Raw genomic sequence first — 20,595 nt, 5'->3', positions numbered from 1 at the left:
TGTCTAATTCAGTAGGGCACAATGTACCAAAAAGTTTTGCAATAGAAAACAAAAATGTGCTTTATTTTTGGACACATTCAGGTAGAAACTCCCCATTTCAAAACGTTTTCTCCCATTCTGTGCCTACCAAACACGACCCAGGGACCAGTGGTCAGTTTCTTCTGCTCAGAGTCTTTGTTCAGTGCAAGTGTCACTGTCTTTCAGACTTGGAGGCTGCTCCTCTGCAGTGGTGGAGTCTCTGTGGCTTTGCCGCACTCTCATTATCGTGTACACACCCCTCAGAAAGAAAATGACAGCGATGGCTGAGAAGTAGCTTCCATAAATGATGAACTGCAAGAAAGAGTGGAGAGAGGTATGTTTTTTTCCCCTTATTCTTCAGTTGTAGGGCTAGCAAGCAGGTATTTTTGTCCTGTGACACTTGAACTGTTAACTCACCTGTGGGATGATGCCCAAGCCAAGCCCCCTGCCATCCACCACAACGGATGTGATYATAGTCTGAAGGACCAAAGCCCCAAAGTTGTTTGCTCCGAAGATCAGTGCATATCTCTCCATAGAGAGCTCAGTAGCAATTTGGAACCTGGGAGGAAAGAGGGCACATGTTTTTCCCTCTATCAAATATTAAAGGTACATTTTTTTACATTTCAGATCTATAAAGGGGTCCACGTCCCAGGCCATTTTTTTTATTTTTAAGATCCAGCTATATCCCACAATCTAAAATMAATAGAATAAATAGGTAAACACCATGGGGCTGATTCAGACCTAAGTTATGTGAACGCAAATGGAACATTTCTCTACTCCACATTTTTCAGCCAGGTATTCGTTCATAGTGGAGATCACAGAAATTCTGGTTTGACAGAGGTATGTCTACAGATATCCTTCTGACCACCACCTTCACGCATGATGAAACGATGAATGGCGTTGAGCAACCTGTKTTCTGAGAAACATCTAGGCCTACTTAATTTTTTRCCCAATAGAAATAACACCATTCTCCATGCACTGTAATTTACAAATTAATGAGCGCTAGGTAGATGAGTAAGTTGTTTGGATAAGGGGATTGTAAATATATTTTGCCCTATGATTGCTGGAGACAAATGTAAAACCAGTCATATGGCAGAAAACTAGGATATATCAATTTTCCCACTGAGGCTTATGAAATGCTGGCCTTATAACCTGCAGGGATGCAATTTGGAGACTCAAACTATCGGCATCTGTAGACATGCGCAAATGACAGTATAGCGCCAAACCTACCAAGTTGATTTATGATTTCTAGAATGTTTTAATTATACGCCCTGACTTTTCACTGTATTTCTTTACAATTTGTATTGTGTTTAAATATTTGCCACAATCGGTAGCCATCGTCAGTTATACCAATACATTTATAACTCACTTGAGTGTTAGTTTCTTTACATTTTGCATCATTCCATTGCTTATTTACCATTCATCTGTCACATTTGTGTGGTTGTTCCTGAGGAATAGTAGACCATATTAGGCTAACGTATTACAAATAGTAATGTAGTCTATTTGAATCATTATGGAACGCAGACCACATGTAGCCGTTTTAAACCTGGAGCATGGTTCACGACTGGACCTTTGTCATCACAGTTCCATGATTATTGGGGATTATTAAGGATACAAGATCAGAGTATTTTTAAATTTACCAATTGGTGCTGAAAAGGAGATGAATACGAGTGTATTTACAAGGCTTTCTTTCATTGATCCCTAATATTCTGAACGTTCTCTCCATATTATACTCTAGTGACTCTGTGGAGAGAATTGAAATTAAAGCTACCCCAAATTTAAAGGGATGGCATTAGATAAATGTACTGAACTGTATTGAATGAAAACTCCACGAGGAAATGTTTGGCCTGCAAGTAGGAGGGTTTTCAGRGGTTGAATGAAATGTATTCAGCGTATGCAAGMGAACCACGCCTGCAAAGCCAGCATAAGGTAAGTCTGAATAGTAACTATTGAGAAGTGCGTAGAAAAGGCGTAGTAGTTTGAATCGGGCCCCATGTAATTATCTTTTCCATTAATTTGGGCATGAGATGTTTAACTAGCTCGATCTAGATAACCAATAGTGTGGGATGGGCACTCATATATTGACGTTAGACAACTTTGGAGGTATGAAAACATCTGATTTAGGAGTGTAAGGTCCATGTAACAATTGAACATCAAAAGGGAATTTCTAAATGTGAAATAAGGCATATTGTTCTTCAGACGGCAGTAATTCTCAATTTATCATTACAGTATTTGCACTCACATGGCTATGGTGATAAGCAGCATGTAGAGGCATTTGAAGACAATGTAGCCAGCGTAGCAGGCCCAGATGTTGGCTGTGAAAGTCATTGTGAAAAGGGCTGCAGCTCCCAGGCCAGAGAATGAACCCAGAGCCAACTCTCCCCACTGGGCCCAATCCACCTGGGTGAAACCAATACCATAGGCCGTCGCTGCTCCTGCAAGAAACACAGTGCGCTGAGCCCAAACATTTTACATTACGTTGCTATATACCTTTGTGAGGGGGGCGGCAGGTAGCCTAGTGGTTAGAGCATTGGACTTGTAACCGAAAGGTTGCAAGATTGAGTCCCAGAGCTGACAAGGTTAAAAACTGTCGCTCTGCCCCTGAACAAGGCAGTTAACCCACTGTTCCTAGGCTGTCATTGAAAATAAGTATATGTTCTTAACTGACTTGCCTAGTTAAATAAAATTAAAAAGGTGTTAGACTGTTGATGATTGATTATTAAAGCCTGACAAGCATCTACAAAAAACAGATGGTCATGTGTCCTGTTTGAGATGGTTTACTTGAGAGAATAAAGGGACGTTCTTGAGTTATGCATGCTGTCTTTATCCTTTAGTCGTATACGCGCTCCAGCCAATAGGAGACCAGCTGACCCTATATATTGGAGCACCCCCTATCCATCAGCCTCCCTTAAAGTCTTCAGCGAGACCCTGGTGGCCGGCAGAGCCTGAAGCCACCTCCGCTCCACTCGTAGAACTGTAGTTACATACCAAGTAAATATTGTTCTATATCGTGGAGCTCCGCCCCTTAGGGGGGGATTTGCACCTGTTGGTTTAGGGTAGGGCAGAGCAGAGCGAGCCGGAATGTACTCCCTGCCGGTGCTAACACTTCCCACATAAAGAAAAGATCAGGCCCAGCTGTGGCTGTGACTGAGTCACAGACTGTTCTCTCTGCTACTGCACAGTAAGCGGTACCGGAGCGCCAAGTCTAGGTCCAAGAAGCTTCTAAACAGCTTCTACCTCCAAGCCATGAGACTCCTGAACATCTAATGAAATGGCTTCCCAGACTATTTGCATTGCCCCCCCCCCTCTTCTACGCTGCTGCTACTCTCTGTTATCTATGTATAGTCACTTTAATAACTCTACCTACATGTACATATTACCTAAATTACCTCGACTAACCGGTGCCTCCCTCCGCACATTGACGCTAGGTGCCACTTGCACCTAACTTTGCCTCACTGGGTGGTTCTGGCCTGGCACAGGACGTGGGTCGCAGTCAGAACCGTCTCGAACTGCGCACACAATGTTTCATGGCGGCGCCAGGAAATGGGTCTATAGCGTTGTTGGCTACTCACCAAATAGGTTGGACACAGCTTCCACCCCTCCATTGTAGACTGTGAAGTTCTGGGATGGCTCTACGTGCTGCCACAGCACCTGAACATAGTTGATTGTCTGGTTATAGCCACAGGTGGCAAGTGCCCACCACACTGACCAGTACAGCAGCTCCCTGGTAGAGTAACACTGGAGGAAGTCTCTCCACAGCTGGATAAGAACCTGGCTGCAGCTCCTAGTTCTCACTGGCTCCTCAGGGGACTCTGCCATTTCCCCATCACCTGCACACATGTCCTCTCTTCCTAGGGCCTCTGGTAGTTCTTGGGCGTCCATTTCTTCTACATTTCCAGTTTCATGCCTCTCCTGACTCCGATGGAAGAACATGCTTCTCTGTGGCATTGGCAGGAAGAGGGAAGTCACCAGGGCGATGGAGATCAACACCAGGGTAAGTACCAGGTTGTTGTTGTAGGACATGAGGTTGAAACTGACCAGCAACTGTCCCAGCACAGATCCCATTGTGTAGCCTAGCAGCTGTACACTACGGCAGTAGGATGTAGCTTTGCGGTAGTGTTTCAGCTCCACTATGCTGTAGATGTATGAAAAGTAGGCCACCTCGCTGGCTGTCACCACGGCGTAGGCAAACTGCATTGCCTGCATGGCTGCCACTCCCTGCAGCCAGAGCAGCATTGCTGTGGTAACAAAGAGGTTGATGCACTGGAACACCACGACGGGCTTGTAGCGCAGCCAATCGGTGAGCAGGAAGACGGGCACCAGCACAGCCAGGTAGGAGTATGTCCACACAGGGAAAATCTCATTGGTCACCTGAGGTAAATGATAATGATGTCAAAGACTAGTGGTGCGTTCATATCGGTAAGTCTGATAAATTAATAATTCCCGAGTCAGAAAGACCCACTAGAATGACCCTCCAAATCGGAGTTCCAAGTGGGAAACTCAGACCAGAATGAATGATGATGCCTGACCTTTCACCTTCAGATCAAAAGATGGCAGACACAGCCATTTACAACCTTAATAACGTGTCCAATAGTCTATGGCTTGACACATTGTCAACGTAAGCAAGCTAATTCATTTATTAGCAACCTTATCTTGCTTAGCCATCTAGTTTCTCATTAGTTTAATAACTTTTCAGATTTCAAGCACTCAAATGCATTCATGATGACATCCAGAGTTCACCAATTGGGAGCTATGAGTTCCCGAAAAGCATTGGAACGCACCATCATTGGACCCTACCAAGAATACTTTATTTATATTTCTTCACTTCATGCAATACATTGCACTATTTTTTTATCAAGCAGGCAATAAAGGGATCATAACCCCTGGTACATTGACTCACAATGATTAGGGTAACACTTTACCTGACAGCAGCGTCATAACACATTGACACAGTCATATCCATGTCATAATATGTTATAACCTGTCATAATATGGTCATGACACATACAGCATATTTAGACCTGTTGTGACATATATTGCGTTATTTTATGGCTGGTTATGACACCTACATAAGAGTGTCAAAACCTACCACACAAGGCAAAACATTGCATTTCTTTGTCATAGCCAACTTGTCAAAGGTATGCCCCTTGTTAAATATTTTCTGAAATTGACCGTATTAAATTACCATTGTAATTGCTCACAAATTGATGTCAGACATGCACCTACCACAATGCTCTGTTGCTGATGACTGGGATGAATGCAGGAGCAGATTTCAGGAGAAGTATTGATGACTCTTTTTGATTGATGAGTGACATAAGGGCATTTACGTGATGGGCTTATCTGGCTTATATGATTATGTTGGTCATAATGCTTCTAGACAGTGTCAAAGTGTATTTTCTTAGTCCAAGTAAAGTGACACAGGAGGGTCAAAAGGCTTCTTGACAGTGTATTTTAGTTATTTAAAATCGATGAAAAAAGCATGATAGTGAACAGAATTCATTACAACAACAACAACAACAACAAATTACTTAAGAAACAAACGTTCAAATGAAAGGAAACTTTTTGGCTGGGAAAAAACATATTGTTTTGACACTATTATGTAGTTATCAAAACCAGCCATAAAATAATGCAATATATTCACAACTGGTCACACWATATGGGTCATGACAGTGTTATGACCATATTATGACAGGTTGTTGCAAGTTATGTCACCTGTTATGACATATTAAGACATGGTTATGACTGTATCATAACGTGTTATGACGCTGGGTGTCAACTAAAGTGTTACCATGATTAGAAATACAGATTGGTATGGTATTGGTTGAGATTATAAATATAAATCAATTGCTTGACAAAGAACCCAATGGTCACTCTGACAGAGCTCCAGAGCTCCTCTGTGGAGATGGGAGAACCTTCCAGAAGGACAACCGTCTCTGCAGCACTCCACCAATCAGGCCTTTTTGGTAGAGTGGCCAGACGGAAGCCACTCCTCAGTAAAAGGCACATGACAGCCCGCTTGGAGTTTGCCAAAAGGTACCTAAAAGACTCTGACCACGAGAAACAAATGCTCTGGTCTAACGAAATCAAGATGGAACTCTTTGGCCTGAATGCCAAGCGTCACATCTGGAGGAAACCTGGCACCATCCCTACGGTGAAGCATGGTGGTGGCAGCAGGATCGAGGGAAAGATGAACAGAGCAAAGTACAGAGAGATCCTTGATGAAAACCTGCTCCAGAGCACTCAGGACCTCAGACTGTGGCGAATGTTCACCTTCCAACAGGACAACGACCCTAAGCACACAGCCAAGACAACACAGGAGTGTCTTTGGGACAAGTCTCTGAATGTCCTTGAGTGGCGTAGCCAYAGCCCGGACTTGAACCCAATCGAACATCTCTGGAGAGACCTGAAAACAGCTATGCAGCCACGCTCCCCATCCAACCTGACAGAGCTTGAGAGGATCTGCAGAGAAGAATGGGAGAAACTCCCCAAGTACACCTGTGCCAAGCTTGTAGCGTCATACCCAAGAAAACTCAAGGCTGTAATCACTGCCAAAGGTGCTTCAACAAAGTACTGGGTAAAGGGTCTAAATACTTGTGATATTTCCTTCTTTTTTTATATACATTGGCAAAAAATTGTAAACTGTTTTTGCTTTGTCATTATGGAGTATTGTTTGTAGATTGACGAGGGAAAACATTTATTTAATCAATTTTAGGATAAGGCTAACGTTACAAAATGTGTAAAAAGTCAAGGGGTCTGAATACTTTCTAAATGCACCGTATGTGACAAYCTGTGGGATTGTGACACTGTCTTCAATAGTAAAAACATAAGGGTAGTTGCAAAATGTTATGATTTGAAACGGATATTTGGATAAAATTCACAAAAATTTACAACAAATATTTCCATTTMATCTTTTTTATGAATTTCATATTGACCAAAAACTCTAAATTGACCAACATTAATATACAGGGCTGGGAAAAAGTATTTGCCCCCTTTCTAATGAATCTTATTAGATCTTCAACCWAAACCTAATATTAGATAAAGGGAACCTGTTTGAACAAATAACACAATTGCACACTTATTTCATTTATTTCATAAACAAAGTTATGCAACACCCAATGCCCCAGTGCGGTGTTATAGTGCAGTGCTTATGCAGGTTGAGGAGTAATGCTGGGAAAGGTACTTTCTTATATACTGGAGCCTCAGAGTGGAATGTGTTGCCTTTTCCCATTAAAAACYACGTCCTCTCTGGGCAGCTTTAAAAAATAAAGTTAAACGCTGTTTGATGTATTCTGTGCTCATATGAATGTACCCTACGATGTAACTGCAATGATTAGATGTTTTTATGTTTAATTATCTAGCTGTCATACTGTGTTCAACCGTGCTTGATCTTAGCCATCTTGTTTCAAGAGGACCACAATTGAAATAAGTCCCAAACTTTGTGTGGTATCCTCAATTATTTTATTCATGTGCATGTATGGCTTTCTCAAGATGTATGTGTCCTTGTTTTTTGTTTTTAAATGGTCGAATTAATAACATAAACTAAACTTAAGACCGGTCTAAAGTGCGGTCTCGGATACATTTGTYCTCAGTCTTGACTTGGCCTCAGACAGTAAGGACTCATAATTGGAGTAAAACACTTAATTATCAGCTTCCATTCAATGTAGGAGAGTGTACTTTTTGTAAAACACAAAGGGCCAGTGGTGTAGTGGTGGGAATACACAGGTAAAAGCCGTATACCCACTTTTTTTTTGTGGGCATTGCTTATACTGACTTCTTAATCTTTACCGATGCGTGTCAAAGTAGTATAGTGGAGGTATACGATTTATCAATTATGTAGTACAATAGAGAAATCATGCACAAAGTAGCCTACACAATCGCAAAGCACGTGAAATACAGTATATTCACATGCGTGCCGCACACAGCCTAGTTTCAACGGAATATAATCTGTAGGCAGCAAGAGTGTGCAGCTCCCAAATGGTTTTGGCATGGAGCAGCTCACAGAAGAATGACATCGGTAGCCGGTAGGGTAGGAAAGACGTTTCAACTTATATTTATACGTAAATGCTAACTAAGGCAACAATGGGTATGCAAACCAGGTATTGAAAAAGTTTAGTCCAAAGTGTTGGTTAGTAGGCTATTTGCAATTGTCATCATGCACTGTTTGCATCAGGGGCGTAGACATGGATGAGCCTGGGTGGACAGAGGCCCATCCACTGGGGAGCCAGGCCCTGATAGGCCCACCCAATCAAATTGATGTGGTTTAAGCATTGCTGTGGACGCTTAGACCATGACATGTTAGTATTTTCTCAATTAACAAAGTGTGGTTTTTAGAGTGGAAATATGAAAAATCTACAGGAAAACATACTCAAAAGGCAAAGCCTTATAACCGACAGTTCCACCCAAAACAAGCTGCCTTTTATGGTTAAAAAAATTGACTCTGCAAAAAAGGCTGAGGCCACCATGGCATTAGCTATCGCTGAACACTGTTCCATGCTGGCATGTGATCACATTGGAGAAGCATGTAGAGTGGGCTTTCTCAGACTCCACTGCTGCTACCCACTTCAAAATGCACAGGACAAAGTGCACAGAAATGATAAATGGTGTTCTAGCATCATACTTTCTGAAAAAGTTGGTCGCAGATGTGGGTGACCAGCATTTCAGCCTCCTCCTCGATGAGTCCACGGATGTAAGTGTTTCTAAGTACCTGGGGGTTGTGATAAGGTACTTTAGTGACACCAAGCAGACAGTTGTATCAACATTTCTGGGGCTTGTTGAGTTGGAGGGAGGAGATGGCAAATCTATAGCCTGTGCTGTTGTGGCTTTCCTCGAGAAGTGTTGTCTTAAAAAAGAGAAACTCCTGGGGATAGGGACTGACAATGCCTCTGTTATAATGGGGATTAACAATGGGGTCCATAAAGTGCTGAAGGAGGAGTATGGCCTCAAATATCTGGTTCTTATTCGCTGTGTGTGCCACTCTCTGCAGCTTGCTCATTTGTAGTTCTAAACATATTTAGGGTGTTTTTTTACTCACTTTTTGTCTCTCCCACGACGTTATTCCTCTCTTCTACAGCGTCCATCACAATTACATGCACATGGCCAAATATGCAAATTAGGTGATGACATCTTTAGTGATTTCTAGCGACTTTTAGGACAGCCAAAAGCTACTTTCCTTACTGAGGAGTTGGCAACACTGAACTAAGGCTGGGAGTGTCAATACAATCAAACTAGCAAGGGCAAGTCAATTATAATGTGGCTAATAGGCTAGCGTATCTATTTATGTAGCAAGCTAAAAATACGGAGCCTAACGTTAGGTCGAAAGCTAGCTAGCTGCTAGGAGGATGTAATGTCAGGCCATTGGAGGAGTGGGTAACTGAGACATTTTTCAGTGTTATACACAGCTAGAGATGCAGGTGTCATTTGGTTAGCTGGCAAGAACTTGAATGACTGTTATACAGTTAGCATATCTCTTGCATTCGCAAATTCACTCTGGCTATCTACTCTGATTTCAGAGCACTCTCCTCAGTCTGAGTGTGCCAGAGCGCAGAACAACTGATGAATTTACAAAKGCGCAACAACTGATGAATGTGGCTGGTGTCAGTAAACATAGGCAAAAATAAAGTTCTAGTTAGTGAAGAACGCTCTAGATAACAAGTAAACAGCCTAACCAGCTCTGCTACGGTGAGTACAATGGTCAGAGTGAGGTGTTCTGTCATTTGTGTCTGGAAGTAGCTAGCAAGCTAGCCAACTTTAACCAGTTAGCTTGGATGCTTGTCTGGGACAAGCATGCATTGGCAGGCAAGCTGCAGAAAGATGAGGCTACAATTCAAATCAAATGAAATGTACCTTTTCATGGTTGTTTGATCAATAGGACTGTAATAGGACTCCCGTGGTGTTTACATACTTGCAGAAATCCATTCAAGTGTATTTTGTGGCATTTAGCYAATGCGTTCTAATGATCTGAAGTCATGCTGTTGCAAAGTCCAGTTCAAAGTGAATGATGGCAGGCCCGTGTGGCAAATTACTTGTTTGTATGAAGGTCTACTGTAGCTCTGATTGGCTTAAACGCACAGGTCTGTGTAGACTCCAGTCCTGGACAAGAGGTGTTTTTATTTTGTTTTATTTTGTGCAGTGTCTATTAATTGTCCAAATGCACAATCACCTTCCCGCTCTATATTGCTATAGAATTTTCAAAAAATTMTATACATTTTTTATTTAACATTAATTTAATTAGGCAAGTCATTTAAGAACAAATTCTTATTTACAATGACGGCCTACCCCGGACAAACCCTCTCCTAATCCGCACGATGCTGGGCTAACTGTGTGCCGCCCCATAGGACTCACGATCACGGCCAGTTGTGATACAGCCCGGGATCAAACCAGGGTCTGTAGTGATGCCTCTAGCACTGAGATGCAGTGCCTCAGACCGCTGTGCCACTCGGGAGCCTCAAAATGCCTTAATTTCCATAATTACCAAACATTCTAAGAATTTATGAAAAGGTGAAAATGACCATCTCTTAGTGATCAATTGTCACAATAAAATAAAAAAATGTCATATTCCTGGGGGTGTATATGAAAAGATTTGAATAAGATTTCATGTTGCTAAAATGCTGTCAGTTCCACTTTAGATGCAACAATGTTTCACACACAAGTTATTTTCGAAGAGATGGTTAACAACAGCAAGCGTGTTGCATCAAAAAACACAGTTCCACTCACCAGATGATGATCATTTGAAACGTAACTTGTTGAACGTTAGAATCTAACAAATTAGCACCAACATCCTCTTTGCTCCTGCAAACTAGCCGACAAAAAAAGCTAGACAGACTGTGGGAAAAGTACTGTTCACTATTGCGCAGTGACCTGTAGACCTTCAAGAAGGCAGAAGTATCCATACGTTTTTGTAAAAACGATCCCACTCATTAACTCATAATGTGATTGGTTGATTCCACTGTCACTACAAAATTTTGCCCTAAAACAGTTGAATGGCAGATGCCTTATCTAGCTTCTGATGGCCTAGCCAGTGGCTGAATTAACTAGCTAGATTTATCTTCCCAGAGACCAGCAAAGAAAATCCTTCAGTGTTAACTCTTTCCTTTCCAACAAAAACTGAAGACTATAAGAAAAGGAGGACCGAGCACGCCCCCATTCTCATTAACAGGGCGGTATTGGAGCAGGTTGAGAGCTTCAAGTTCCTTGGTGTCCACATCACCAACAAACTATCATGGTCCAAACACACCAAGACAGTCATGAAGAAGGCACAACAAAGCTTGTTCCCTCTCAGGAGACTGAAAACATTTGGCATGGGTCCTCAGATCCTCAAAAAGTTCTACAGCTGCACCATCGAGAGCATCCTGACTGGTTGCATCACTGCCTGGTATGGCAACTGCTCGGCCTCCGACCGCAAGGTACTACAGAGGGTAGTGCGTACAGCCCAGTATATCACTGGGGCCAAGCTTCCTACCATCCAGGACCTCTATACCAGGTGGTGTCAGAGGAAGGCCCTAAAAATTGTCAAAGATTCCAGCCACCCAGTCATAGACTGTTCTCTCTGCTACCGCACGGCAAGCGATACCGGAGCGCCAAGTCTAGGTCCAAAAGGCTTCTTAATCTTGGCGCACGGATCCCTTTAGCGGGATCATTTTCATCAACAACCGCTAAATTGCAGAGTGCCAAATAAATAAAAAAATTGCTACAAATATTTATATTCATGAAATCACAAGTGCAATATAGCAAAACACAGTTTAGCTTGTTGTTAATCCACCTGTTGTGTCAGATTTTGAAAATATGCTTTACAGCGAAAGCAATCCAAGCGTTAGTGTGTGTTTATCGATCAGTAGACAAAACATTACAAACACCTAGCAGCATAGTATCTTGGTCACGAAAGTCAGAAAAGCAATCAAATTAATCGCTTACCTTTGATGAACTTCGGATGTTTGCTCTCACGAGACTCTCAAATCAATTTCATTTGATTTGAGATTAAATCAGAACATCATTGAAAATAATAATAATATAATCATTATTTTTATATTCTAATCATTATTTTATAAATCCTCAGCCTTTTCTGAAGGCGTAGAAGGCCCATTGTTGCCCTCCGTAGAGTGGCTTCCCTCAGCATGCATTTCTTCACTATTCTCAATGTCTAAAGAATCGATATGTTGTTCCAAACACAGTGGGCATAATGGGAACCATGTCATCACAAAAGTTATACCTTGGCCTCATCTGTCCATGGAACATTCTTCCAAGAGTCTTGATGATCGTCCAGGTGCTTACAGGTACTTTTTGGCAGGAACTTAAATCAACTTTTTGGATGAGATGGGTCCCATTATGTCTGGCGAAAGCCAAACACTGCATTCCACAGTAAGAACCTCATACCAACGGTCAAGCATGGTGATGGTAGTGTGATAGTTTGGGGATGCTTTTCTGCCTCAGGACCCAGACATATTGCCTTAATAGAAGGAACCATGAATTCTGCTCTGCATCAGAAAATTCTACAGGAGAATGTCAGGCCATCTGTCTGTGAGCTGAAGCTGAAGCGCTGCTGGGTCATGCAGCAAGACAATGATCCTAAACACACAATCAAGTGTACATGGTTAAAATGGTTAAAAAGTAACACATTTGAAGGTTTGTAATGGCCTAGTCATGTCCAGACCTAATACCAATTGAGATGTTGTGTCAGGACTTCAAACAAGCAGTCGCTGAGTTAAAGCAGTTCTGCATGCAAGAGTGGGCCAAAATTCCTCCACAGCGATGTGAGAGACTGATCAACAACTACAGGAAGCATTTATTTGCAGTCATTGCAGCTAAAGGTGACACAACCCGTTACTGAGTGTAAGAGGGCAATTCATTTTTCACACAGGGGAATTGGGTGATGCATAACTTTGTTAATTAAATAAATAAAATAAGTATACTTTTTTTTATTTGTAAACTCAGGTTCCCTTTATCTAATATTAGGTTTTGGTTGAAGATCTGACAACATTCAGTATCAAAAATATGCAAAAATAGTGAAAATCAGAAAGGGGGAAAGTACTTTTCACGGCACTGTAGGCTATTTATATTTATACTCAAAAGTATGAGTTTGACTTTTCTTTTCATTTTTCTAAGGTATTCTCTTAGTTGTACTGCTAAACTTGATGTAAAGAAGTGACATTTTATATAATTATGTGAATATGTCTAAACACCATATAAGGTTTTAAGTACTGAGTTACAACTAACCCCCGCATAGGAGCCCATAGTTATCTAAATACAACAATAATTCTTGTCATCAACTATACAAATTAAAAATGGAGAACATTCCATAGGTCAAACATGAAAAAAAAAAGTGAGGCTGCTAGGATATTTACTTTTGTCAATAAAACCAAAGATAATTGATGAATTTAAACAAACTTCTTAGGCATGTAGAGACACTAACCAAGCATTAGTATATTGAATAACATTCCATTATCAGGCTGTTACAACTGAACCTGTGTTTCTTTGTTCCATGGTCTCATAGATATAGTGCTGTTCAAAGTCTCAAAGTGCGGGAATGACAACATTTTATTGACATTTTAGTACTGTAGTAGCTTACCTTTTCCACTGTCAGGTTTTTGTCTGGACCTGTCAGGTAAGGTATGAGGAAAGGTTCTATAGGTTTCACAGTACTGAAAAACCCATAGATGCACAGCAGAGTGGTGGGATAGCCCCATCCTGCCCTCCACCGCTTCAAAGCCTCCATTCTCACAGATCCAAAGAGATAGTCACCAGTGTCACCACACAACTTCATGACTTTCACGTGCTGAGGTTTTGCTGCTTTACCTGCTCAGTTCACCTGCTCAGATTTAACTGTGTTACCTGTCCAGGCTAATCGGCTCCCTACCATAATACTGTAGTAGTAGCGTACTAGTCTCAGGTTGTGTGTGTAATCAATGAGCTCTGTCTGTCAATCAACAACTTGCTCAAAGGGCACTGCTTCTGGTCCACTCACACATGTTCCTTCTAGAACTGAGACATGAGCTCAATAAATAAAACAAATAAATCATACCTGCACATCAGCTGTACACCTTGTCTTTTTTAGTTTACTTATAGAGTAGTTGGAGTAGGCTAAATCATGCTTATGCAACACGTACCCACTGGACAAAACTGCTTGAATAAATGTTGTTTCTACRTCACAAAAATGTGTGTGATCAAATAGTGACTAAAGTTCAGGGCAGGGTACTGGGCAGAGGCTGGCTAGTGGTGACTATTTAACAGTCTGATGGCCTTGAGATATAAGATGTTTTTCAGTCTCTCGGTCCCAGCTTTGATGCACATACCTCTACTGACCTCGCCTTCTGGATGGAAGCGGGTGAACAGGCCGTGGCTCGGGTGGCTGAGGTCCTTGATGATCTTCTTGGCCTTCCTGTGACACCGGGTGCTATAGATGTCCTAGAGGACCTTTGGAGAGCCCTGCGGTAGCGAACGGTGCAGTTAGCGTACCAGGCGGGGATACAGCCCGACAGGATGCTCTCAATGGTGCATCTGTAGAACTTTATGAAGGTCTTTGGTCCCAAGCCAAATTTCTTCAGCCTCTTGAGGTTGAAAAGGCYCTYTTGCGCCTTCTACACCACGCTGTCTGTGTGGGTGGACCATTTCAGATTGTCAGTGGTTTGTACCCGAGGAACATTACTTTTATTTTGATTATAAATACAAGTATACAGAGCAGCATGATATTATATTTTAAAGTAGATGTTTGGTGAGACACCTTGTCCCCCTCAGTTTTGGACAGACAGGTCTGTGGTCAGACCCGGTCAGATGAAAACACTTCTACTTTGGGTTCTTCTTTTTGTTCCACTGCATGTTCAAGCTTGCAGTGGTGTACACATGGTTGGGCTTGGAGGCTCCTCTGCAGTGGTGGAGTCTCTGTGGCTTTGCCGCACTCTCATTATCGTGTACACACCTCTCAGAAAGAAAATGACAGCGATGGCTGAGAAGTAGCTTCCATAAATGATGAACTGCAAGAAGAGTGGAAAAGCATTAAGCTTATTTTTCAGTTACACAGTTCAGATAKAATATATATATATGTTTTGAATTAGCCAGATATTTAACGCTGTTTCTTTGGACAAACATCAAGGACAGTTCATAACATCCAAGGCAAAAGTCCAAGGTACCTATTCATAATGTTGGATAATTACATTGTTGGATGGAATTGCACCACTGGGGCCTGTGGTGGAAGAGTCYGGGTCTAATGATTTGTAGGAACTTGCCTCCTTTGACACTTGAAATTTCAACTCACCTTCGGGATGATGCCCAAGCCAAGCCCCCTGCCATCCACCACAACGGATGTGATGATAGTCTGTAGGACCAAAGACCCAAAGTTGTTTGTGCCAAAGATCAGTGTATATCTCTCCATAGAGAGCTCAGTAGCAATTTGGAACCTGGGAGGAAATGGTCACGTTTATTCTTGTTAAATAATCATTCAAGTTTGGCACCTACATTTTTCTAATGGCAGTAATTCACAAACTCACATGGCAAATGTGATAAGCAGCATGTAGAGGCCCTTAAAGGCAACATAGCCGGAATAGCAGACCCAGATGTTGTCAGTGAAGGTCATGATGATCAGGGCTGCAGCACCCAGGCCAGAGATGGAGCCCAGGAACAACTCTCCCCACTGGGCCCAGTCCACCTGGATGAAACCAATGCCATAGGCCGTCGCTGCACCTGTAAGTCACACACATGATGTGATAAACTTACCATTGAGTAATTACATATTAGTAGTGTGACTACAGATTGACTGTTGGTGATGATTGATTATTAATGCCAGACAAACATCTACCAATACCTGATGGTCATGTGTACTCCAACAGTTGGTGCTTCACTACTCACCAAACAGGTTGGACACAGCTTCCACCCCTCCGTTGTAGACTTGGACTTTCTGGGATGGCTGTATGTGCGCCCTGGTTGTAGCCACAGGTAGCCAGTACCCACCACACTGACCAGTACAGCAGTGCCCTGGTAGAGTAGCACTGGAGAAAGTCTCTCCACAGCAGCAAAAAGACCTGGCTGCAGCCCCTAGACCTCACTGGCCCCTTAGTGGACACATTACCTGCGCACCTGTCCCCTCCTTCTGTGGTCTGCGGTGGGTCACTTTGACTCTGATGGAAGAACATGCTTCTCTGTGGCATGGGCAGGAAGAGGGAAGTCACCAGGGCGATGGAGATTAACACCAGGGTAAGTACCAGGATGTTGTTGTAGGACATGAGGTTGAAACTGACCAGCAGCTGTCCCAGCACAGAGCCCACCTTGTATCCTAGCAGCTGTACACTACGGCAGTAGGATGTAGCCTTTCGGTAGTATTTCAGGTCCACTATGCTGTAGATGTATGAGAAGAAGGCCACTTCACAGGCCGACTTCACGCCATAGAAGAACTGCATCGCCTTAAAGGCTGCCACCTCCTGCYCCAATAGCATCATCGCCCAGGTTATGAAGAAGTTGATGCACTGAAACACCATGACGGGCTTGTAGCGCAGCCAATCGGTGAGCAGAAAGACTGGCACCATCACAGCCAGGTAGGAGTATGTCCACACAGGGTAGATCTCGTTGGTCACCTGGGTTAGAGTGCAACACTGCTGTCTTTGGGAGGTTGCAACATCACAGAACATTCAGATAGAAAATGTATTGATTGTAGCGACCTTAACGCAACACCTAGCGAGCAACGCAGCGACCTTAACGCAAAGCTAGCGAGCAACGCAGCGACTTAACGCAACACCTAGCGAGCAACGCAGCGACCTTAACCAACACCTAGCGAGCAACGCAGCGACCTCATTTTCATATAAATTGGAAGGATCATAATAATTCGAATAGAACAAAATGATGAGATATGCCAAGAACTGTGTTTGAAACAAATGGTTAATGATACTACTAGATCATCAATTAAGTTGGGTCATCGTTCAGACACATGCATTGATCTGATTTCCTGTATATTACCATTGCAATGCTTAAAAGCCAGATCAATGCAGTGGGCTGGACAGACCATAATATTGTGACCATAACCATGAACACCAAGGTTCAAAGAAACCCCCTAGGATTGTGATTAAGAGACATTTTAAAACTTTTAATCATGAGCTATTTCTAAATGATTTGGCTGCTGTACCCTGGGAGCTGATTTATCTAGAGGATGATTTAAATCACGCTACAGAATGTTTTATTGATTTGCTCACTGAGGTAATGGACCATCATGCCCCTATAAGAAAGAGTACAGTAGGTGCTCGGCCATCTCCATGGATTGATGATGAACTGGGTGAGGATTTTTCTCAAAGAAATATGGCAAAAGTCTTAGCAGCCAAGTCAAAATTAGAAGTTGATGAACAAATTACAGAACATACGTAATTATGCAGTTAAATTGAATCGAAAGAAAAAAAAGTTATTTTACAACAATGCTTTTATTGATTGTAAAAATGATTCTAAAAGGTATGGAACACAGTTAAGGGCTTACTTGGTACATCTATCTCATCATGCCCATCTAGTGTGGAGGTTGACGGGAGAATAATAACAAAACCAGTTGATATTGCCAATCATTTTGCAGATTTTTTTACAAAGAAATGTATTTACTGAGCAACAATGTAAACATACATATTCCAAACAAGCTATTGTCCATATGGATTGATGATCATATTATGAGCAACAAGATCTGCTCTTTTAGTCTGCAAACGGTGTCAGTGGAGGAGGTGTTAAACCTATTGAAGTCATTACCTGATGGTAAATCTACAGGTTATGGTCTTATGGAKAAWYTMTTGCTTCYCTGTGCTGCTCCKKAGATTGCAGTTCCACTGAGATACATATTTAATTGGTCACTGGAAAAGGGGATGTTTGCAAATGTATGGAAGCATGCGAAACTGTATCCTATTCCGAAAGACTGCAAAGAACCCATTACTCCTGCCAATAGTCGACCAATTAGTCTACTCCCTACACTCAGTAAGATATTGGAGGGTATTGTGAGTAGACAAATATGGGAGTACATGGAAAATAATGATCTGATTACAGCCAATCAGCATGCTTATCGCAAAAACCATTCCACTTCCACTGCATTGGTTGACATTACTGACCAGTGGCTCAATGCTATGGATAATGGCAGGTTTGAGGGTGTACTATTTTTACATTTCAGTCCAGCATGTGATTTAGTGGATCATGAAATGATTTTGACAAAATTAATGCATTATGGTTTTAAGGAGGTAGCATTGAATTGGGTACAGTCATATATCTAACTGACAGGAAACAGTCCACCTATATCAATGGTTCATTTTCTTCCCCTCATGTGTTAAACTGTGGAATACCGCAGGGCAGCTGCCTTGGGCCACTTCTTTATTTAATATATACCAACGACCTTCCCTATGCCTTAGTTGAAATTCAAGCTACTATATTTGCAGATGATACTACAATGTATGCAGCAAGACAATCGGTTCAACAGGTACAGCAAGCTTTACAAGGAGATTTGGAGAATATTAGGGAGTGGGTTTGCCAAAACAAACTTATTTTAAACACCAAGAAAACCAAAGTTATGTTGGTCTGTTCCACTAGGAAAAGGCCAAAACAGCATGGGATACAATTAACTATGGGAGGAGTACAAATTGAAGAAGTGGCAGAAACCAAACTATTTGGAGTGCAGCTAGACAACTGCTTATCATGGTRGTCTCAAATAACTAATCTATGTAAAATAAATATTAAAACAGCATGCATAATCAGAAGGATAGCTAAATATTTACCAGGAAGAATTCTTCAGCAAATAACACAAGCATTAATTGAGAGTCAGGTGAACTACTGTTCTGTGGTCTGGGGAAATGCATCATCAAGTGAAGTTAGGAGGCTYCAGAATGCACAGAACAAAGCAGCAAGGATTGTTTTAAGGTGGAGATATGGTTCTTCTGTTGCAGTCATGCGCAGTGTTCTTGGTTGGTCATCAATCGATAGGATAATTGAAAGGAACATGCTTATTTTATTTCATAATATACATCATTTAAAACGGCCACGTTCTTTTCACAACGGTATTCAGTTGGTAAGAGACAGACATTCTGTAAATACTAGGAATAGATTGTCCACCATCTATGCGTTGTCCAGACAGAAAAGAGAAATAGGTAAAAGAACATTTCAATTTAGAGCAATAAAGAAATGGAATAAATTAACTGAGAAAACCAGAAACCTTTCAATATATAAATGTAAACATGATTTTAAAAATGATTTAAATATAATACATAGAAATGTTGTGGGACTATAGTAGATAAAGAATCAATATTTTTTTTAGATTGAGTATTTATTGGGTCATTATGTTAGTATATTATGTATGTTTGTAATAGTGTGTTATATGTGGAAATGTGTTCGTATTATAAATTGTATTTTAATGTTTAAGGACTCTTGGAAGATTAGTCCAAATTGGAAGATTAGACTAAAAGAGATCCTAATCAAATCAAATCATCAAGAGATTCAGATCTCTTGATGTAAAGGCTAAGGTGTTGGGTTGACAGCCGCAAGGTCACAAGTTCAAACCTTGGTCCGCACTACTTCCTGACCTCACTACATCAGTTGCTGCCATCAAAAACGTGGGGGCAAGAATGGGGTAATGTAGCGAGCACATTTCAACACCTAGCAACCTCATCAAGAGGTTTGGATCTCTTGGGATAACAAAGTGTCGGGTTGACAGTCGTATGGTCCTGTGTTTAAGGTTAAAGCCCCGGTTGGGACTACRCCCTGATTCGCTACAGTATGGTGTAAAACAGAAATGATTGTCATAGAATCAGGAATCATATCCACTCTGTTTATTACATTGTTTTGTTCTGAACATTTCCATTCACTGAATACACCCCCTGGTTTCAAGAGCGTTTTCTTCCTTGCTTGTCCTTTTCTTTATCAGGTTGGTAGGTAGTAAAGTGGTCATAAACATGGTTCTATTACTCATAAAGTATTAAAGGCTCGGATTTAAAAAAAAAAATGATGTGTATACTCCTCTAAAGAGAGTATAAGAGTATGAAGACAAGGCATTGACATCGTGTAGTCTACTGTACCTGTTCCACCGTCAGGTTTTTGTCTGGACCAGTCAGGTAAGGGTAGATGAAGGGTACGAGAGGTTTCACAGTACTGAAGAACCCATAGACGCACAGCAGAGTTGTGGGATAGCCCCATCCTCACAGATCCACAAACAGCGATAGCCACTACTATCACCCACACAAGTTTTTATATTTCATACGAAAAGCAGGTTTATTGCTTTACCTGCTAAGGTTAGTCTGCTCTCTCACACTACTCTTAATCCAGCATGTGTCTAGTCCCCATATGAAAATCACCTCGGTTTGTTTGTGTAATCAGTGAGCTCAGTCTGTCAATCAACAACCTGCTCAATAAATGTATGCGATAACTAAAACGCTAGATAGATAATGCATATTTAACATGGCCATGACTATCAATTGAACACACCTTATCTTTTGGATGACTTAAAGAGAAGTTGGACAAAACGATGCTTACGCAACATTGGTTTTATTTTTATTATAAATACAAGTATGTAACACCATGAAATTCAATGTTAGGGTAAACCCCTGAAGAGTCCTAGCCCCCCTCAGTCTCTGATAGTCTATTGTCTGTGGT

At 41.6% G+C, this 20,595-nt stretch overlaps 2 protein-coding genes across 2 annotated transcripts; both read right to left on the bottom strand.

Moving 5' to 3' along the window:
* Positions 1–38: 38 nt before the first annotated feature.
* slc19a3a (solute carrier family 19 member 3a) lies at positions 39–13,991 on the bottom strand. Its single transcript, XM_023967246.2, has 5 exons — positions 13,580–13,991; positions 3,591–4,389; positions 2,261–2,453; positions 436–577; positions 39–330 (listed from the first exon to the last, which is right to left on the bottom strand). The coding sequence occupies exons 1-5, from the start codon at positions 13,772–13,774 to the stop codon at positions 166–168; spliced, it is 1,494 nt and encodes a 497-aa protein (XP_023823014.1). The 5' UTR covers positions 13,775–13,991; the 3' UTR covers positions 39–165.
* Positions 13,992–14,308: 317 nt separating this feature from the next.
* Positions 14,309–20,482, bottom strand: LOC111949759 (thiamine transporter 1-like). Its single transcript, XM_023967111.2, is given in 7 exon segments — positions 14,309–14,981; positions 15,263–15,404; positions 15,495–15,687; positions 15,853–15,923; positions 15,925–16,574; positions 20,022–20,140; positions 20,476–20,482. Coding segments are annotated over 7 exon segments (1,335 nt in total). The 3' UTR covers positions 14,309–14,828.
* Positions 20,483–20,595: the final 113 nt, after the last annotated feature.

This window comes from Salvelinus sp. IW2-2015, linkage group LG22 (assembly GCF_002910315.2).
Source record: "Salvelinus sp. IW2-2015 linkage group LG22, ASM291031v2, whole genome shotgun sequence".
NCBI lineage: Eukaryota > Metazoa > Chordata > Actinopteri > Salmoniformes > Salmonidae > Salvelinus > Salvelinus sp. IW2-2015.
Note: the sequence above shows the minus strand (reverse complement) of the source record. Positions and strands in the feature narration are given on the sequence as shown.